Below are 20,709 nucleotides of genomic sequence, written 5' to 3'. Positions count from 1 at the left end.
AATATCACCTCCAAAGCTTTCCAGAATCATAGATTTTGACACCAAATAGGAGTGTGAGTGGAGGCTTTAGCTCTGAAACAATGGGATATTTGTTCTTGGTATACGCCTACATTTAGGCCAAGGTTTGAGAGGATAAACAGCAGTCTAAGCCATTCTAAGACTTTCCATAGTATAGAACAATTCAAATGTGAATGTGAAGCTATTTTAAAACCCAAATGCAGGCATGGAATGAACTTCTGTTGGATGGAAACACAGCTTATCTTATCATAACTGTATCATGCTACTGCTATGGACAGTCTCGCTCTGATTCAAAGCTAGGGGCGCCTGGCTTAAGTGTTTGGCTTTGTTTCTTCATCTTAACTGCTGCATTACTTGCACAAACGATTTGATTAAAGTACTGGGACACATTACTCACTCTGCGTGTGAAAAGCGGTCTTTATCTGAAGTGCAGCAGCTGTGAAGCTATTAGCATATGTGCTGTGAGTCAGAATAAGACACCTTTGTTGAAGTGTTAAACCACTTATGCAATTTTACAGCCAAGAATGTGCTCCAGCTTTTTCCCAAAATTTGGTTTCAGTTCATTATAAATAATCATAAGATGGAGATAAATTCGGGGAAAGTTGGAAATCTTTCCTCCTCTTTGGCAGACAGCATTGTGTTGTTTAACTCCAACGTTGTTCTACCTCAAGGTTAGGAAAAGATGTGGCTCCTCCGATGAGTTTTTACCTGGTAGTGAACTGCATTTCAAAGCCTTGGCTATCCTAGCAAAATGACGGTATAGTATCATGTAACAGTACAAACACATAGACTAAGCACTCAACACATAAAACTTTAGATCATATTTTAAATTATATGTTAAACTATCCCCTTTTTTGGAAGGGTGTCTCTAATGTTTACACAGTACTCCAAGTTGTGTATCATATTCAAAGAGCAAATCTGAAGTTTTGTGATTGGAAACACCTTAGAGAACGTGGGTTGAGCAATGCAGGGGATCATATGGCCGAGGGATGAATGTTTGTTGGTAAACTAAGACAGGAAGTGGGGACACATGTATGACTGAAAGTGAGGTGTTAGTTTGTGGCTCAGACAAATAACCGTGACTTCCCTAGCAAACATGAGTATGATATCGAAAAGGATTAGACAAATTCCTAAAATATGTCAATTAAACCAATTGTAAGATATTTCTGTCATGCTCCTTTCCAGTTGTTATGTTTTCACTCATAAACATAAGACCTGTGTATAAAAGGTTATGCTTGTAACAATTCAAAAAGAAAAAATGTACAACCTGAATGTCATGCTAGAATCCTGAAACAATTAGAGATATCTGAGGGTAAATCAAAAACAAATTACTGTCCTTGATGAGATATAAATGGGTTCAAAGCTATAAATGATGCATTGCAATTATATTAATTAGAAAATACAACTCTTGATGGTGTGTAAATAAGTTATTTTCATCTTCAACTCAATAAAGATAATGTTATTGTGAAGCCTGTCTCCGTTACGTGACTCAAATAAGGTCCTGTGGCTTGGCAGCTTGGTGTCTGTGTGGCAGAGAGCACAGTGCACCACACCGGGTGGAAAGGTGGGTGCTGAGCAGCAGACAGAGCGGTTTGTCAACATGAAAACAGGTCATGATCACAAACACAGAGGTGCTGCCATGTACCTACAGTGCAGCCCAGGGGAAATCACCTGTAGTCCCTGTTCACCTCTCTATTTTTCACAGAGGTGTCGCACAGGTTGGTCTGTGACACTAATAATCTCTTATTGAGTCACTCAATTAGCTATGTTTCCAAGAACTGAATGCTAAACTATAATCACACTGCCTAAAAATGCTACATAGTAAAATACTGTCTGTCTGTGTGCTATTGCCTCCTTTAACCACATGCTAGGGGGGGTTTGGTTTAATTTGTAGCTGCAGGACATACAAGTGAAGTCAACAAGGTTGACATGAGCCCCTTGAACTGTGAACAGGATGGGGAGATTGTCATGACAATGTCTAAAGGTGAGGATGTAATTACAAGCAGAAAAACACTAGGGAGGTTGGACAACTTTTCATATAAGCCTAATTGATYATTGACATRCATGAAAATATAAAAGTTTTCAAATAATAATCAAACAGCAGCTCCCCTTTAGAATGCCCTATGATGCCCAGGAAAGATAAAGAGAGGCCGGGTGTCACAGACAGTCCAGCATTTTCACACAAGACATTTTTACAAATATAGCCAGGAGCCCAAACTCACTGCAGGCTCACTATAACAGCACTCACTGTGGAGGTTTCTTACATAAGCTACTAACAGTGGGATTTAAAGGTAAAGGGGAGAGAGTGTTTGGCTGGGGGAAGAAATTCAGAGCACACACAGATGTAGGCGAAGTCTGTGCTGTGGCTTCACTCCTCTGTCACTGGGTCCCTGCTGTGAAAACAACACCCCCCWTTTCTCCCCCTCGCTCTCTCCCCTGGACGCCAGCCTGACATACCAGACCTTGTTCGTTAGCGCATATTTTTATCCGCCGTTACTAAATTAGGAAGCCAGAGAGAGCAAACGGAGGGTGTCTGCCAAGGCAGAAGAAGAAGGGTCTGCTCAGGCCTGGGTTTGCTGAGGACCCGTGCCAGCCCTGCCAGGTTCATTAAGAGCCACTTGGGTTTCAGAAATAGAAGCCCAACAGGGACMCAAGCCAAACAGGACCCAGGACAGCCCGGCCAAAAACTCACGGGACAAACAAACAAATAAACTGCTTTCTTATGCACTGCCAGAGTCAACCGGCAGCAGCCACCCTAAGGAGCTATTATAAGTTATCTTGGGCAGTTCTGCAAACAAGGTGAGCACTGCCGCAGGTTTAAAACTGGTGACAGCACACACACACTGCCAACCTGATAGAGAATAAATTAACCTACAAACTCTCTCTAGAGACCAATTTCTTAAAGCAGCCACAGAGACATCAATTCGTGTTAGTTTAGCATGGTTTTAAGACAGATGTTTAGATGGATATTTATAAAAGTACATAAATTCTTGTTAGTTCGGMATGGTTTTAAGACAGGGATGTTTAGATGGATATTTATAAAAGTACATTTACATTTTCTCATTTCTCATGCAGTTGGCATAGTGTCTGCTCTTTAAGTGTTGATTAGGACATGGATAAAATGCCACCCTAGAGATTGTAGTGTTGAAGCAGAATATCAACAGGGGGGTTCGCTGACCTATCTAACCTGCAGGACATTCTCAGATGGAACTTGATACAGTTTACATTTGAGGGGCTTGTCCAGTACAGAGATTTCATGAACATCCAGGCGTATTTGTGAAATCTGTCTTGTCTTCTTCAGTAACCTTTAATAATATTTTTAATAACTTCTAGAAATAAAAAGTATACTTAAGGTATTGACTCAACCCCCAAGGTAAAATACAAGTTTCAATCAATACCATATCAGTGTCTAAAGTCAGTATATTGCCAGCAGCACAAATGTCTCCCTTCAAAATGTGTAAATGTATCACCAACACACACTATATTCAAGAAGGCCACAGAGCGTGAAAGGGATGGATGTCTGGTACTTTACTGACATCTATTGGATCATTAGAAAAYTTTACTTCCCAGCTGTGCAATACAGTCTATGGTCCAGCAGCCCCATCATCAGGGAAAGAATAAAGCAGGAAAGGGAGATACCTAGTCAGTTGTACAACTGAATGCATTCAACTGAAATGTGTCTTCTGGATTTAACCCAACCCCTCTGAATCAGAGAGGTGCGGGTGGCTGCCATAATCAACATCCACGTCTTCGGCTCCGGGGAAAAGTGGGTTAACTGCCTTGCTCAGGGGCAGAACGACAGATTACTGGCCCAACGCTGTAACCACTAGATTATAGCATGCTGCGTGTATACATTATTACAGGCATGGCAATTGAGATCATGGTCACATCTGTCTTGATACAGATTAATCAACTCCAAATAAATGCAATAAATTGAGGCTGTTGTGACAGCATGCACTAAAACACATGTTATCGGAATGAAACTTTATAGCACTTATCAGGAGTCACTTGTATTACAGAGTTTGAAATCCCAGCTCTAGTTGTGTTAAATCCTAATTAATAGGTCTACTCAAAATACTGATATTTTGGCACTATTTTGTGTGTATTATTATTTATTTTAATTTAACCTTTATTTAACTAGGCAAGTCAGTTAAGAACAAATTCTTATTTACAATGGCCTACACTGGCCAAACCCAGAYGACGCTGGGCCAATTGTGTGCCGTCCTATGGGACTCCCAATCACAGCCGGTTGTGATACAGCCTGGATTATTCACTGCTAGTAAACCTAATAAAGTGAACACGTTATTTAATGCAGTCTAAGTATATTACCTTATTGACATCTTCAGCAAAAGAAGGGATTTGGCATAGCCCATTGAAAGGGGACAAATACACAGACCCAAAGACACTMGGTAATGATGATGGATAGGGATTCCTCTAACTGGATTTCCACTTGGCTGGAGCAAGCTTTTATTAAATGTCTCCATTGGAAAATGATTACACCGTCCCTTGTGGGACCGCACCAAGGTGGTCTGTATATCCTCACACTCCAGGACAGTTGACTATAAACCAATAAACCCATAAAGATCACCCATATTAGAAACGAATGGAGTAGTAATAGGAGCAATTTCCTCCTTCCCTAGTGCCCTTTAAAGATCGTCGCCAAAATAAGGAATTTTATGAGCTGTTGAATCAAACAATAAGAAAGCATATTATTTATTGSTGTAATTATGACAATATGCCTATTGTAAAGTTCTGTCGGTTCTCAAGGAAACTAGAAATGCTACATTTTTCATAAAGGATTTAACCACAGGTGGCTGGTGCGGGGAGCTTTAGGAGGACAGGCTCATTGTAATGGCTGGAATGGAACGGAGTCAAACACGTTGTTTCCATGTGTTTGGAGCCACTCCATTAATTCCATTCCAGCCATTACAATGAGCATTTCCTCTTATAGCTCCTACMAGCCTGCTCTGGATTTAACAATAAGTAGACACATCCTATATAGCTGTATTACGCCACMTTTTGTATCATGAGGTGAGGTCCTTAGAGCTAGCACCAAAAAGCACATGTTMTTGACATTAAGGATTGGAGCATGGGAATGATGCAACAACATAGCACATCAAACAGTCATATTTGTCTTCAGCTCCAGGTACTTYGTTTTTGCATTGCCTACTTACATTGGGTGTAATTTAAGCGTTAAAGGACTTTGTGTTGCAGTAAGAGTGGTTTTGACAAACTRWTGGCAATGTTTTCCATTCTGGAAATTTGTTTAGGATCCCTCTTAGTCTGGAACCTCCCCSTATTGGGATCTTTGGGACTAACAAGCTCTACCAAGACAAGGTGGCAACACACAGAGAAGATTTTTTTTGTTTTTTGAATTGTCATTAAATGGACTGTGCCGGCCTCAGATTGCACTGTAAATCAAAGGTGGGGTCTTACCGCTCATTGGCTAACCAGCATTCATGTCTATACTTTGGCAGATTTTTTGGTTAACGCCATATCTTCAGAGTCCTGAGGCCTGAAACCCATACTATTAGTCTTTCTGAAACCCAATATTTTGTGATTGTTTGTGGTATTTTGCCCCTCTTTGTCAGACAATTGGCATAGGCTACAGSCCATATTTCACATTTGGTACATGGGCCACATATCATAATCGACACAGGGACACATTTCACAATCGGCACACTGTCCACATTTGGAAGCTCCAACAAGCGGCAAAACAATAATACAAATGATTAGAAAATGCCATTTCCTTTGAATGCGTTCCTTCAGAATGTGTTTTTATATTTTAGTTTGAATTCTGAAAGTTCTGTGGCATTTCAGTTTAGAATGTTGAAGCCTGCATTGCACCATTGAAATGAATGGGGATACAACAACCTTCACAGTTTATTGTATGAATGGTAGCAAAACTTTAAAAACAAAAGTTTTAGGCAGGAGTGAAAAAATGCTATAAAGTAAGAATGATTTCAAATTAGACATGTTAATAGATTATATTTATCATTTAACTAAATGCAAAGTGAGTGAACAGAAGAAAAATCTAAATCAAATCCATATTTGGTGTGACCACCCTTTGCCTTCAAAACAGCATCAATTCTTGTAGGTACACTTGCACAAAGTCTGGGATTTTGTAGGCATATAGTCAGGTGTATGATTAAACATTATACCAAACAGGTGCTAATGATCATCAATTCAATATGTAGGTTGAAACACAATCATTAACTGAAACAGCTCTACCTGCCCTCCAGGACACCTACACCACCCGATGTCACAGGAAGGTCAAAAAGATCATCAAGGACAACAACCACCTGAGCCATTGCCTGTTCACCCCTTTATCATCCAGAAGGCGAGGTCAGTACAGGTGCATCAAAGCTGGGACCGAGAGACTGAAAAACACCTTCTATCTCAAGGCCATCAGACCATCACTAACATTGAGTGGCTGCTGCCAACATACTGACTCAAATCTCTAGCCACATGTAATAAATGTATCACTAGCGACTTTATATCATGTTTACATACACTACATTACTCATCTCATATTTATATACTGTACCCTATACCATCTGCTGCATCTTGCCTATGCCGTTCGGCCATCGCTCATCCATATACGTTTATGTACATAATCTTATTAATTCCTTACACTTGTAAGGTAGTTGTTGTGAAATTGTTAGATTACTTGTTAGATATTACTGCATAAGCATTTCGCTACACTCGTGTAACAAACAGTATAGCTTCCGTCCCTCTCCTCGCCCCTATCTGGGCTCGAACCAAGGACCCTCCGGACACATCGACAACAGCCACCCTCGAAGTATCGTTACCCATCGCTGCACCAAAGCCGCAACCCTTGCAGAGCAAGAGGAACAACTACTTCAACGTAACCGATTGAAACGCTATTAGCGCGCACCCCGCTAACTAGCTAGCCATTTCACATCGGTTACACTCTAATTAACATCTGCTAACCATGTGTATGGGACAAATCAAATTAGATTTGATTTAGGAGTGGGAACAGTAAGTGTTTGTTGTCATTCAACTGAGAGACGACTAGCAAAGATTTGTATAACTAGACCAAGATAGCCCACAGCCTGTCGTTTCCAATGGGAACAAATTAGTCATAGTGGGCAGAACAAGCAAGGAGGTGGGCAGAGCCAAGCACGAGCTAGCGAGATACTATTAGCCCGTTCTAGCAAACGTCTGCATATTTCCGTTAGGGAACGCCTACTTTGAAGTGCGCGTGTGCAATAGCTCAATTCCCCTTTGCACTTCTAAACAACGCGATTTTTTAATATATTTTTTTACAACTTTGGCAAAGGTTCAAGTTTACGAAACGTAATCCACTCTGTTCATAACATATTCTAGTTTTGCGAACAGAAAACTATATTGAGATCAAATGCTTCATCGATGAGAAAATGTGCAGAATGTTGGCCAAATTCCATCTCGTTCCAACTTCTCCCACTGGGCTACCACTTTTTGGTAGTCAGTGGAAACGCCAAGCGGATGTTTCACATTTATACATCCGGTGAAATATCTGTCTCATTGTTCTATCTGTGCAACTAGTTTACATGCTTATTTTTGTATTTGATAAATACTGCACCAAACATCTTAGCTAGATCTACTATTCGGCAAAAACGTCAACATTGATTTATCTTAGATGAATTCGGACTATTTTGAGGAAGTGTTTCTGGCCATGTTGTTGCTAAGGTGTCTCAAGAGGGGAAAACAACAGTAATTATTGCTTATTTCATCTCATTTTTCAAGCGAAGGTCTTTGGTGTGTTTAAGAGTACAGGCGGTCCCTTCGCCTAGCTGGGTTATGCTAGGAGCAAACGGAACCTATGCTGACGCCTTTAGGCAGGGGTAGCAACCCTGTTCTTGGAAGGCCGTAAGCACGTCATAATTTTGATTTAACCGCCGGCACCCGGTGAACAGGGTACCCCTCCTGAGTCATCCAATTACAGAACCCAGACAATCCGCACACGGGCCGAATAGCCACTACGCAAATTCCATACCCTCTTATAACACTGATGGTATGTCTAGATGGAGTAAAGCTCTATACAGTTATCACGTCGGGGACAACAGTTGTTGACAACCATAGCGTTTTAGCTTTATTTTTTATTTGTATTTATTTAACTAGGCAAGTCCGTGAAGAACAAATTCTTATTTACAATGACGGCCTACCTCGGCCAAACCCTCCCCTAACCCGGACGACTCTGGGTCAATTGTGCGCCCGATCGGTTGTGATACAGTCGGGGATCGAATCAGGGTCTGTAGTGACGCCTTTAGCACTGAGCTTTAGTCCCTTAGACCGCTGCGTCACTCGAAAGCCCCAGTCCCGACAAACCATCACTATCACCACCGGTGATAAATACACAAAATAAGGGTAGGCCAATAATTTTGTGAAAATGCCGCAATAGCCTAAAAAGCTAGCGTACAATAATCAACACGGCATGTTCCCCATAATTTATTGTCAGCTACATCCTGCCACCTCATCAGCTGTTGTCAGACACACCTGGGTCTGAGAAGTAGGCCTTATATCACATATTTTTATTAATTCGAGCTCAAAACAAAGCCTGATTTAACATAAAACAATATGTCTGCACAAATATTTGCACGTGTATAAAGTGGTCTGGTGCTGTAGAACATTGTCGGTAAAACAATATGTCTGCACAAATATTTGCACGTGTATAAAGTGGTCTGGTGCTGTAGAACATTGTCGGTCACGTGACATTTGATCAGGAAGTTACATTTAGCGCTTTTTGATTTTTAAGTTTTATATTAGTGGAAGCTTGCTTGTATGAACACCCCGAGTTAACTGTTTGTGGTTGTATGATGAATACAACCAACAAAATAAAAAATTAAATGTCGCGCATTGATTTATGATGAACCTTTGCTGATTATGACTCATACTGCCGTATCCACGACAACGGATGTAAAAAAGAAACAAACATGGCATGAAATTATTCTGCAAAAGGTTTCTTTTTTTACATAAAAATGAATGATAATTTTACAATGACAAACACACGCTCCAAACCAGGACTTGGATTAGTTGAAGGTGGAGAATCGTAAGTTATACATTGTGCTTGTGCATGCATTGCTGTAAAACTGATGTTGAAAAAAAAATAATCCTTTCGAAGAGATCAATTCTGCGCATTCGAGTCAATGTGAATTGTGCATGTCTATTATTAGAAAAATGCTGCTGGTGCCGCTGCTGATGATTGTGTTACCCAGGTAGATAATTTGAAAGCACCTTTATCCTCATAGTGATAAAGGACTGGCAAGTGTCTCTCAGAGAGGAATGGATGACACGGGAGAGTCGATGATGATGACTCCCGAGGAAAAACTTACCCAGTATGATAGCAGGGCCCAAGCCTTTGCAGACACTCAACAGGTAGACCTATAGAGGATTTAAGTTGCTTTCCATTCTGACACCTGCATGCAATGGGGTGAGGTGGATAGTACTATAACCAGAGATACCTGCAAAGTGTGTGAAGGTTGTCTTAACCTTCTGTAGATGTCATAGTCACCCTGTTATGTTCAGGAATTGTATCATTCTCTTATCAAAGGTATAATGCATGTACAGTACCACTCAGCATAAAGGCCTTTTTCAGTACAGCATCTTGTTGGTCCTGTACGTCAACAATAATGAAATGTTTGTCCGGACAGTTTGATGCTTGTATCCAGGACCTTGTCCGCTGTGTGGCTCTTACAAGACTGGTGTATGGAGATGGGCAACTGAAACTAGCCCAAGCCCATGTCAGACTGGCTAAAGCATACCTACAGTTTAAAGGTGAATTATGTTGTGATTAGCTTTTACAATGAGGTACCATTTATAAAGAGTTTATAACGGTTAATATTGTATATATTTATACCTTACCAAATCTTGGAATGACCCATGTGTTGTCCCTGATTCCCACAGGCTGGGCAGTGCAGGCCCAGGAGCACTCAGCCAGAGCCAGTGAACTGCTCCCCTTCTGCACCCCCAACTCCACCAGCCGGGAGGACAGGGTCCACATTCTCACCTGTCTCCTCAACATATACCTAACACAGGGAGGCGCCACTCTGCTGCTGGCAAAATATCCTTTACCCACATTGTTTCTGTGATAAATTAAATTTCATCGGTGAATACAACAAGTGTAGACTTTAACATTAAATTACTACTTACGAGCCCATTCTCAACAATGCAGAGTTAAAAAGTATGACAAATATTTGCTAAATAAAAAAGGAAATAGTAACACAATAAAACACAATAAAATAACAATAACGAGGGTATATACAAGGAGTACCGGTACCGAATCAATGTGCAGAGGTACGAGATTGAGGTAATACAGTAAGTACAGTTGAAGTGGGAAGTTTACATACACTTAGGTTGGAGCAATTAAAACTCGTTTTTCAACCACTCCACAAATGTCTTGTTAACAAACTATATTTTTGGCAAGTCAGTTAGGACATCTACTTTGTGCATGACACAAGTAATTTTTCCAACAATTGTTTACAGACAGATTATTTCACTTATAATTCCCTGTATCACAATTCCAGTAGGTCAGAAGTTTACATACACTAAGTTGACTGTGCCTTTAAACAGCTTGGAAAATTCCAGAAAAGGATGTCATGGCTTTAGAAACTTCTGATAGGCTAATTGACATCATTTGAGTCAATTGGAGATGTACCTGTGGATGTATTTCAAGGCCTACCTTCAAACTCAGTGCMTCTTTGCTTGACATCATGGGAAAATCAAAAGAAATCAGCCAAGACCTCAGACAAAAAATTGTAGACCTCCACATGTCTGGTTCATCCTTGGGAGCAATTTCCAAACACCTGAAGGTACCACGTTCATCTGTACAAACATTAGAACGCGAGTATAAACACCATGGGACCACGTAGCTGTCATAACGCTCAGGAAGGAGACACGTTCTGTCTCCTGGAGATTAATGTACTTTGGTGCGAAAAGTGCAAATCAGTCCCAGAACAACAGCAAAGAACCTTGTTAAGATGCTGGAGGAAACAGGTACAGAAGTATCTATATCCACAGTGAAACGAGTCCTATATCAACAACCTGAAAGGCAGCTCAGCAAGGAAGATGCCACTGCTCCAAAACCACCATAAAAAAGCCAGACTATGGTTTGCAACTGCACATGGGGACAAAGATGATACTTTTTGGAGAAATGACCTCTGGTCTGATCAAACAGTTCTATTTTTGTTTGCCATAATGACCATCGTTATGTTTGGAGGAAAAAGGGGGAGGCTTGCAAGCCAAAGAACACCATCCCAACCGTGAAGCACGGGGGTGTCAGCATCATGTTGTGGGGGTGCTTTGCTGCAGGAGGTACTGGTGCACTTCACAAAATAGATGGCATCATGAGGCTTGAAAATTATGTGGATATATTGAAGCAACATCTCAAGACATCAGTCAGGAAGTTAAAGCTTGTTTGSAAATGGGTCTTCCAAATGGACAATCACCCCAAGCATACTTCCAAAGTTGTGGCAACAAAGTCAAGGTATTGGAGTGGCCATCACAAATGCCTGACCTCAATCCTATAGAAAATTTGTGTGCAGAACTGAAAAAGCGTGTGCGAGCAAGGAGGCCTACAAACCTGACTCAGTTATACCAGCTCTGTCAGGAGGAATGGGCCAAAATTCACCCAACTTATTGTGGGAAGCTTGTGGAAGGCTACCCGACACGTTTGACCCAAGTAGCAATGCTACCAAATACAAATTGAGTGTATGGTATGTAAACCTCTGACCCACTGGGAATGTGATGAAATAAATAAAAGCTGAAATAAATAATTCTCTCTACTATTATTCTGACATTTCACCTTCTTAAAATAAAGTGGTGATCCTAACTGACCTAAGACAGGGAATTTTACTAGGATTAAATGTCAGGAATTGTGAAACTGAGTTTAAATGTATTTGGCTCAGGTGTATGTAAACTTCCGACTTCAACTGTACATGTGGGTGASGGTAAAAGTGACTAGGCAATCAGGATATATAATAAACAGAGTAGCAGCAGCGTGTGTGTGTTTTGTGTATGAGTGTCGGTGTAGTGTGTGTGTGGGTAGAGCCAGTGCAAGAGAGTCAGTGCAGAAAAATAAAGATACAATAAAGGGGGTCAATGTAAATTGTCCGGGTAGACATTTGATTTACTGTTCAGCTATCTTATGGCTTGGGGGTAGAAGCTGTTCAGAAGCCTTTTGGTCCCAGACTTTTCACACTGGTACTGCTTGCCGTGCATTACCGGAGAGAGCAGCCTATGACTTAGGTGGCAATTTTTAGGACCTTCCAATGACACTGCCTGGTCCTGGATGGAACTGAGTTCAGCCTCAGTGATGTACTGGGCTATACGCACTACCCTCTGTTGCATCTTGTGGTTGGATCCCGAGCAGTTGCCATACCAAGCTGTAATGCAGTCAGTCAAGATGTTCTCAATGGTGCAGCTGTAGAACCTTTTGAGCATCTGCCAAATTTTTTCAGCCTACTGAGGGGGAAGAGGTGTTGTCGTGCCCTCTTCACGACTGTGTTGGTGTGTTTGGACCATGATAGGTCTTTAGTGATGTGGACACCAAAGAACTTGAAGCTCTCGACCCGCTCCACTACAGCCTTGTCGATGTGAATGGGGGCGTGTTTGACCCTCCGTTTCCAGTAGTCCACGATAAGCTAATTTGTCTTGCCCACGTTGAGGAAGAGGTTGTTGTCCTGGCACCACACTGCCAGGTCTCTGACCTCCCTGTAGGCTGTCTCATCGTTGTCGGTGATCAACTACTGTTGTGTCGTCAGCAAACTTAATGTTGGTGTTGGATTCGTGCGCTGCAACGTAGTTGTGGTTGAACAGGGTGGACAGGAGGGGACTGAGGGGCCCCCGTGTTGAGGGTCAGTGTGGCGGATGTGTTGTTGCCTACCCTCACCACCTGGAGGCAGCCCGTCAGGAAGTCCAGGATCCAGTTGCAGAGGGAGGTGTTCAGTCCCAGGGTCCTTAGCTTAGTAATGAACTTGGAGGGCACTATGGTGTTGAATGCTGAGCTGTAGTCAATGAACAGCATTCTCACTTAGTTGTTCCTTTTGTCCAGGTGGGAAAGGGCAGTGGTGGCGTGCGATAGAGATGGCGTCATCTGTGGATCTGTTGGGGCGGTATGCGAATTGAAGTGGGTCCAGAGTTTCTGTGATGATGGTGTTGATGTGAGCCATAACCATTCTTTCAAAGCATTTCATGGCTACAAATGTGAGTGCTATGGGGCTGTAGTTATTCTTGGGTGCGGAGTTTGGTGGTGTGGTTGAAACATGTACAGTCGTGGCCAAAAGTTTTGAGAATGACACAAAAAAAATAAGTTTKCTGCTTCAGTGTCTTTAGATATTTTTATCAGATGTTACTATGGAATACTGAAGTATAATTACAAGCATTTCATAAGTGTCAAAGGCTTTTATTGACAATTACATGAAGTTGATGCAAAGAGTCAATATTTGCAGTGTTGACCCTTCTTTTTCAAGACCTCTGCAATCCGCCCTGGCATGCTGTCAATTAACTTCTGGGCCACATCCTGACTGATGGCAGCCCATTTTTGCATAATCAATGCTTGGAGTTTATCAGAATTTGTGGGGTTTTGTTTGTCCACCCGCCTCTTGAGGATTGACCACAAGTTCTCAATGGGATTAAGGTCTGGGGAGTTTCCTGGCCATGGACCCAAATATCRATGTTTTGTTCCCCGAGCCACTTAGTTATCACTTTTGCCTTATGGCAAGGTGCTCCATCATGCTGGAAAAGGCATTGTTCGTCACCAAACTGTTCCTGGATGGTTGGGAGAAGTTGCTCTCGGAGGATATGTTCGTACCATTCTTTATTCATGGCTGTGTTCTTAGGCAAAATTGTGAGTGAGCCCACTCCCTTGGCTGAGAAGCAACCCCACACATGAATGGTCTCAGGATGCTTTACTGTTGGCATGACACAGGACTGATGGTAGTGCTCACCTTGTCTTCTCCGGACAAGCTTTTTTTCGGATGCCCCAAGCAATCGGAAAGGGGATTCATCAGAGAAAATGACTTTACCCCAGTCCTCAGCAGTCCAATCCCTGTACCTTTTGCAGAATATCAGCCTGTCCCTGATGTTTTTCCTGGAGAGAACTGGCTTCTTTGCTGCCCTTCTTGACACCAGGCCGTCCTCCAAAAGTCTTCGCCTCACTGCGTGCAGATGCACTCACACCTGCCTGCTGCCATTCCTGAGCAAGCTCTGTACTGGTGGTGCCCCGATCCCACAGCTGAATCAACTTTAGGAGACGGTCCTGGCGCTTGCTGGACTTTCTTGGGCGCCCTGAAGCCTTCTTCACAACAATTGAACCGCTMCCCTCTCTCTCTTCAGTTCATTTACATGGCAAAGAGGGACTTTTCAATTAATTGCAATTCATCTGATCACTCTTCATAACATTCTGGAGTATATGCAAATTGCCATCATACAAACTGAGGCAGCAGACTTTGTGAAAATTAATATTTGTGTCATTCTCAAAMTTTTGGCCACGMCTGTAGGTATTACAGACTGTGTCAGGAACGGTTAAAAATGTAATTAAAGACACATGCCAGCTGGTCAGTTCATGCTCTGAGCATGCATCCTGGTAATCTGTCTGGATAAAGCTCTGGCTCAAGGAAATAGGCCTGAGCTTTAGGAGAATCATTAGGAGAATGATTAGATATTTGTAATGGAAGCCCCAAAAACATTAGGAGAATGATTGTCTAAATGTGAATTCAAACAACTGCATGGTTAAATGTCCAAGGGTAAATTAATGTATTACTGCTTTAATGTTGATTATGCAATACTCTTTAACCATCCCAACTCTCGAGGAAGCAGAGTCTAATCATCGAAAAGCAGAGAGGATTGTGGTAGATCTTCATCAGCTAGGAGGCATAAGCAAGGAGGAGAAAATGGAGACTGAGTTTGAGATATCCACGTCTCTGTCCAGGTATTATAGAGAGAACTTAACTGATCTGCAGAAATATTTTGTGTCAAATCACTTTCAAAAGTATCTTATTTGGAGCATTGTGTCTATCTGGCCAATGTGGCCTTTACTACAACGTCCGCTGTGACAGCAGAGAGCACTTTTGATATTTACTGGATTCCTCTTTAGGTATCGCACGCTATGCTACTCTATTTATTTCCACAGACTCCTCCTTCAGTATCATATTCAGGTTGAAGTCTGAATACCTTGGCACTTCTCAAACAAAAACAAGTTAATGTTCAAGTGAAGTGTCATTGTAGATTCAGATAAGACTGTTGTATCAAATATACCTATATGTTCAGATGTCAACATACAGCCTGTTACCTTGAAGCCACAATAACAGCCTGTTATTAATACTGTTTATCTGAGTATAGCCACTGGGAAAGACATTAGGTTTTGGCCACAAGATGGAGACAATGTCTAACATGTCCACTGAGCAAATCCATCTATTGAGATACATTTTAATGGTTCATTTCACTCAAACAATGTGGTCTTTTCTGCTCTAGTTTAGACCAGTAGTGTCATGGAAAGTCTCTGAATTATCTTAACCTGATCCTCACAGTAGAAGTGCCTAAAGTACCCTCAAAGTAGTTTTTTTCTCTCGATGTAAACATCAAGCTGTTCTCCCAGGCCTATTGTCAAGCCCATGGGGTGTGAGCATGCGCAGCTGCAGACCAGCTGTGACTGGGGTAATTGCACTTCCCACTGGTTCAGTGTCTGCTGGATCAGTGGAGCAGGGGCAGGGAGGATAACACATCCCCAGCCCTGCATTCATATTTCATGATTCCCTCACTGCTCTGCCTGTAATAGCTAATCATTGTGTACTGAGGAGGCTTTTTGCACTAAACGGCATTGATCATTTTGTTCACTTGTAGGGTMACACTGTTTTTGCTGAAGTATATTGATGCTTTCCCACCCTTCCACACTTAAGTTGTATTAACTTCACTGTTATGGATTTGTCAAAACATAATTTGAGTAATTCATGAATACACAATATTTGCTGTACAAGTCAATATTGATGACAAGACATGGCTGAGGCAAATGTGGTACCGATATACCCAGGTACTCAGTGTGGAATATTAGTAGGATTAGAGTTGTTTCAACTTGAAGGGAGCTGAGGTAAAAAGTATTTGGGGGTGAGGTCATCCTTTTAAGTTTTTATGACTGACTGTTTGTTTACGCAATTTGTGAAATTGGAAAAATGTGCGGACGCTCGCTGGTCTGTAAGCTTGCTAAAGCTCTTTTGTTGGAGGATGACTGAACTTGGCTGGCTTCTGTAGCACCCTAGTCAACAGGACTGTAATGTTGTGACCAGTGTGAATGTCCCCACAAAAGCCTGGAACAATAAAACAAGCTTTCACACAGTTTCAGGTCCAGTTGGAGATTTTCCATTTAACTCATTGTAGAGGTACAGTATATGCAAGGTGCCAGTGTGATGAGCACAATATGAAATACTGATCACAGTATCATAGTTTATTTTGCCACCTGTACTAAGTTATTGTTAAAAGGTTTTGAAAACAATTCTAATAAATGCAACAGTTGGACAATGAATGAAGATACCCATATAAATTAACATAAAGGGGTGGAACAGGGCTGCAACCACCAAAGACCTGCTCTGTCTACCATACCTGCTCTGTCTACCCTACCTGCTCTGTCTACCCTACCTGCTCTGTGTACCCTACCTGCATTCTCCTGCGYTGTCTAGACTGCCTCATTAATTACTGTATTTGTCACGCTCTCTTGCATAATTCAACAAGTCTGTTAATAGCAGGATACCCTCAGATTAAAAATCAACACGTTTGGCTCTAGATTACACCTATCTAAACATACTTTACATTGTTTGCGAGATCAGACATCATTTCACTTTTAATCAGTGTTCATTTTCAAAAGTTGCTTTCGTATCAGCACATTTAATTTGTATTAAATTATAACTTTTTTTAAATTCCACAAATTAACAACCAAGTGTCGACAGGGTGTGTTAAATCCCTGACGAAGCTAGCGTTCTAATAGAACTGGCTTTGTGAACACTGTATAATTTTCCCTGTATAAAGAGCAAACCTTTGAGGGCCCCTACATGCGTCAGTATTGGTCTGGTATGCATTACTAAACAGAGGGCCGTGTGGGCTGCTTGGCAGTTCATGTGAAAATCACTAATTACGTTATTGCTCTGCTCTGTGTACAGTGAATTAGATGTCAGCTGCAGATGACATACTGCCTCCTGTGCCAGGAACAGGAAGCTTGGGAGGGTGGCATCAGCTGGTGAATGAGGGGATGCAGTGGTATTGTCCACAGGTCTGTCTATGTGGACAAGAAGGCAGTACGCTGGCCTGGGCAATGGGCACAAAGAGCTTCTGCTAATGCAGCCAGCCATCTCAGCTGCCCTAAAAGGCTGTGCTGTTCTCTGGAATTTCTGATGCCTGAGGGGGGAAGCCGTCCCATTCCCATGCAGACCAGCTCCCATCAAGGCTTGCTTTGATAATCAGGGATTGATGGGAAATCTCAGAGATATTAATTTAGTGCTACCCTCCACAACCAACATTTCACTGCACTAACTATACACACTGATGTTTTGATTTGTAGTCATTTATACTATACTAGTATTTATGGAGTAAATAATAGAAAATGACTGTCAACAAAAAATCACCTGCTTTACTGTGCAAGGACCATGTAGAGAGATTCATTAATGATGGGTTGTTTTCCTGCTGAAGTAGTATATTGATGCGAACAGTATTCCCTCTGAGGAAGGCCACCTACGAACAGCAGAGCTGGATTGAATTTAGACTCCATTAGTGTCTGAATCAAATCAAAGTTTATTTGTCACGTGCGCTGACATGCTTACCAACAGTGCAATTCTTAAGTAAAACATAGGTATTAGAAACCTGTGGGGTGTTGAGGCTATTAGCAGGCTAGATGGATTGATGTCTGACTAGTGTCCTTGCTGAGGATGATGCAAGTCTCTGCTCTGCTGCAGCCCCCTGCTAGCATCCCATCACCCACCCCCCTATGTGGTGACTGAGGCTGTTAGACCACAGACTGAAGGCCTATTGTACAGAGATCCAGAGCTGGTGTTGTCCTCGGAGTGGCACATTATTAACTGCCTACGTGCTGCCTCATATCAACAGCAAATATACATGTTGTTACAACAGTGTCTTACAACAGGGGTGATTTTACCATTTTAGTGCAGTTTTTGTTTTCGTCTCATCAGATATCTGTTCACAGCCTATGTAAGGAACTGGCTGCATTCTTTACTGGTGCAGAGGATCTCCACTGTGTTGTGACTACCAGGACAAACCTAATTTAGACATCCTGGTGTGGAGCTCTTGTGTGGTTGCTCAGCGAGGTGCTGGACTTGTTAGGCAGTGTCAGTAAGTCTTTATTTATAATGTGGCTCTGAGAGCAACACACTCCTCAGTCTTCCCAGAGGAGAGACCATTAGAGACCATCTGAAAGGACACAGTCAGAGACGGAGTAAACAGTTCTTTGTGTAGGAATCTCCTATTATAGTCTGCACTCACTGCACCTGACATCAGAGGCAGCAGTCCGCTAGACCCAGCCAGGCCTAGTTCGACGTTCCTCCTCAGGCCCCACTCTTGGCACAGTTCTGACCAACACTCTGGGCCAAGATTTCAACACTGCAACATGCCTACAGAAAGAGCCCGACCACTAATGCTTTTCTTTACTCTCCCTCCCTCTTTCTCTCATTCTCTTTCTCTCTCTCTCTGCCCCATCCATCTCTCCTGCAGGGTGTACCAGCGGCAAGGCAGGTCAGAGGAGGCCCTGGGTCAGTGTGAGAGTAGTTTGCAGCTGCTGGAGGGCTGGGAAAGGCCAGGTCAGGCCTGCTCCGTCTATAAGGACATGGCTGCCATCGAACAGGCCCAAGGCCGCCTCGACAGAGCTTTAGAGCACCTCTCTAAGGTAAGGGACATATGAGACCTGAATACAGGCACAAAACAGCAACAGACAACATGACTATATGAATAACTATATTAACATTACACACGACTATATGAATGACTTAACATTACACACATACTGACTATATTACTCAGACTATATGACTATCTTAAGATGAGCTGAGGGCTGTTAGAATGCCTCTGAGACCTGTTATTTGGTAATGTTCTCCTCAGTCCTTAGTGTGATATGTGATCTGTCTTATTTCATTTGGGTTTCTGCTAGGCTCATGCCATAGCTCTGAGTCAGAGCCCTGGGGGTCTGGAGGGGGCTCACATCGCTCACAGCCTGGCCTTGGCTTACTCTACTGTAGCAGAGCCCCACCACAATGGTGAGTCTATTCATACAACACAGGACTGCTGCAGTGCACTATGGGGGAACTCTGCTATATAGGGGGTTGTTGTTGGGGACATGAATCATTTTCTGTCTCTCTTATGTCAAGCTCTTTGAGTTCATAAATTTGAAGGCAGGCTGATTATAGTTTTGTAGAAATAGCATGTTGTGTGAGTTCACCCCCATATCAATGTTCACCCGCATCTGACCTGTATGTATGGAACTTCACGGTATAGTTACATTATATKAACAACAATATATGAGCAACCACTACCAGGAATTATCAGCTGTGGAGGAATGGACAAACTATGTAAAAAGCAATGCAGGCAGCACCAATAAGCAAACAAATAACATACTGTAATATGTTGAAGATCATAAGTGATTATGTGATCTTCCATCTGTGACTAGACTCAGCAGCACACTACTATGAGCAGAGTCTGAGTACATACAGGACCTCCCTAGGCCCACAGGCTACTGTCACTCTCAACCTTCAGGATGACTACTGTCGCTTCCTCCTCCTCACTGGGCAGCAAGAGGTCAGTACTGCATACACACACATACTCACACACACTCCAATAGACCACCAACACCAGTGGTCTAATCGCACTAACAGCGTGTCTTCCAGGTGTTTACAGCATCACAGACATCTCTGTTCTGTCGCTCTGAGAGGTTTGACATTCTCAAGGGGACTTCCCTCTCTCACATGGCATTGTGGGAATCCACCTTGCAGTCAGTCATGTCATGTTTACAGGGATAGTTTAATCTGCTACTAAGGATCAGGCAAGCTGAGGGTAGCAGAGGGTGACAGGTGTTTTTGAGACAGGAGAGTCTGTGAAATGAATAGCCACCATAGTGAGCTTCAATTGCCTGAAGCTCCGTAAGACTGACCATACGGAATCAGTGGAGGGGAAGACACAAATAAAATGCACTAAGCAGTCACTAAGTAGTCATTAACCAATGTTGTTGTGTATGTACTATGTCAGAGGTGTGTAGAGATCCAGAGGGAGTCCCTGGCCTTGAAGAGAGAGACATTTGGTGACCTGAGTCCTGAGGTGGCTGACACTCTGCAGCTGATTGGAGGGGTGCAGATGACCCAGGGCCAGGTGAAGCATGCCCATAGGACCATGAGCAAGGTAAACACTGGCATTATACCCACCATTCCCTTTTGTTGCCCAACACTGATTTTAAAGGCCCAATGCAGTCAAAAACGTGATTTCCCTGTGTTCTGTATATTTTTCCACACCATGAGGTTGGAATAATACTGTGACATTTTGAAAATTATGATAATGCTTTTTTAGTGTAAGAGTTGTTTGAAATTTCTGCCTGTTTTGGTGGGATGGAGTTTTGGCCTGCCTGGTGACATCACCAGGTGGTAAATTAGTTAATAGATCAATAAGAAAGAGAGTTCCAAACCTCTGCCAATAACAGCTAGTTCTCCGTTT

At 42.4% G+C, this 20,709-nt stretch overlaps 2 protein-coding genes across 4 annotated transcripts in view; one reads left to right on the top strand and one right to left on the bottom strand.

Annotated features, from left to right (window-relative positions):
- LOC111962393 (synemin, intermediate filament protein) overlaps positions 1–20,709 on the bottom strand; it is a 244,348-nt gene that overhangs the window by 202,434 nt on the left and 21,205 nt on the right. The gene's annotated exons all lie outside the window — the stretch shown is intronic.
- Positions 2,729–20,709, top strand: part of ttc23 (tetratricopeptide repeat domain 23) — a 24,413-nt gene continuing 6,432 nt past the window's right edge. The window contains exons 1-10 of one of the 3 annotated variants that reach the window (XM_023985454.2): positions 2,729–2,817; positions 6,261–6,363; positions 9,270–9,396; positions 9,672–9,795; positions 9,925–10,081; positions 14,822–14,947; positions 18,727–18,898; positions 19,160–19,265; positions 19,676–19,803; positions 20,251–20,400. In XM_023985454.2, coding sequence (XP_023841222.2) covers positions 6,278–6,363; positions 9,270–9,396; positions 9,672–9,795; positions 9,925–10,081; positions 14,822–14,947; positions 18,727–18,898; positions 19,160–19,265; positions 19,676–19,803; positions 20,251–20,400 — 1,176 coding nt within the window. In that variant the 5' untranslated portion in view covers positions 2,729–2,817; positions 6,261–6,277. The other 2 variants (XM_070443049.1, XM_070443050.1) reach the window with 2 other exon arrangements.

The sequence above is a fragment of the Salvelinus sp. IW2-2015 genome, linkage group LG4q.1:29, assembly GCF_002910315.2.
Source record: "Salvelinus sp. IW2-2015 linkage group LG4q.1:29, ASM291031v2, whole genome shotgun sequence".
Classification (NCBI taxonomy): domain Eukaryota; kingdom Metazoa; phylum Chordata; class Actinopteri; order Salmoniformes; family Salmonidae; genus Salvelinus; species Salvelinus sp. IW2-2015.
Note: the sequence above shows the minus strand (reverse complement) of the source record. Positions and strands in the feature narration are given on the sequence as shown.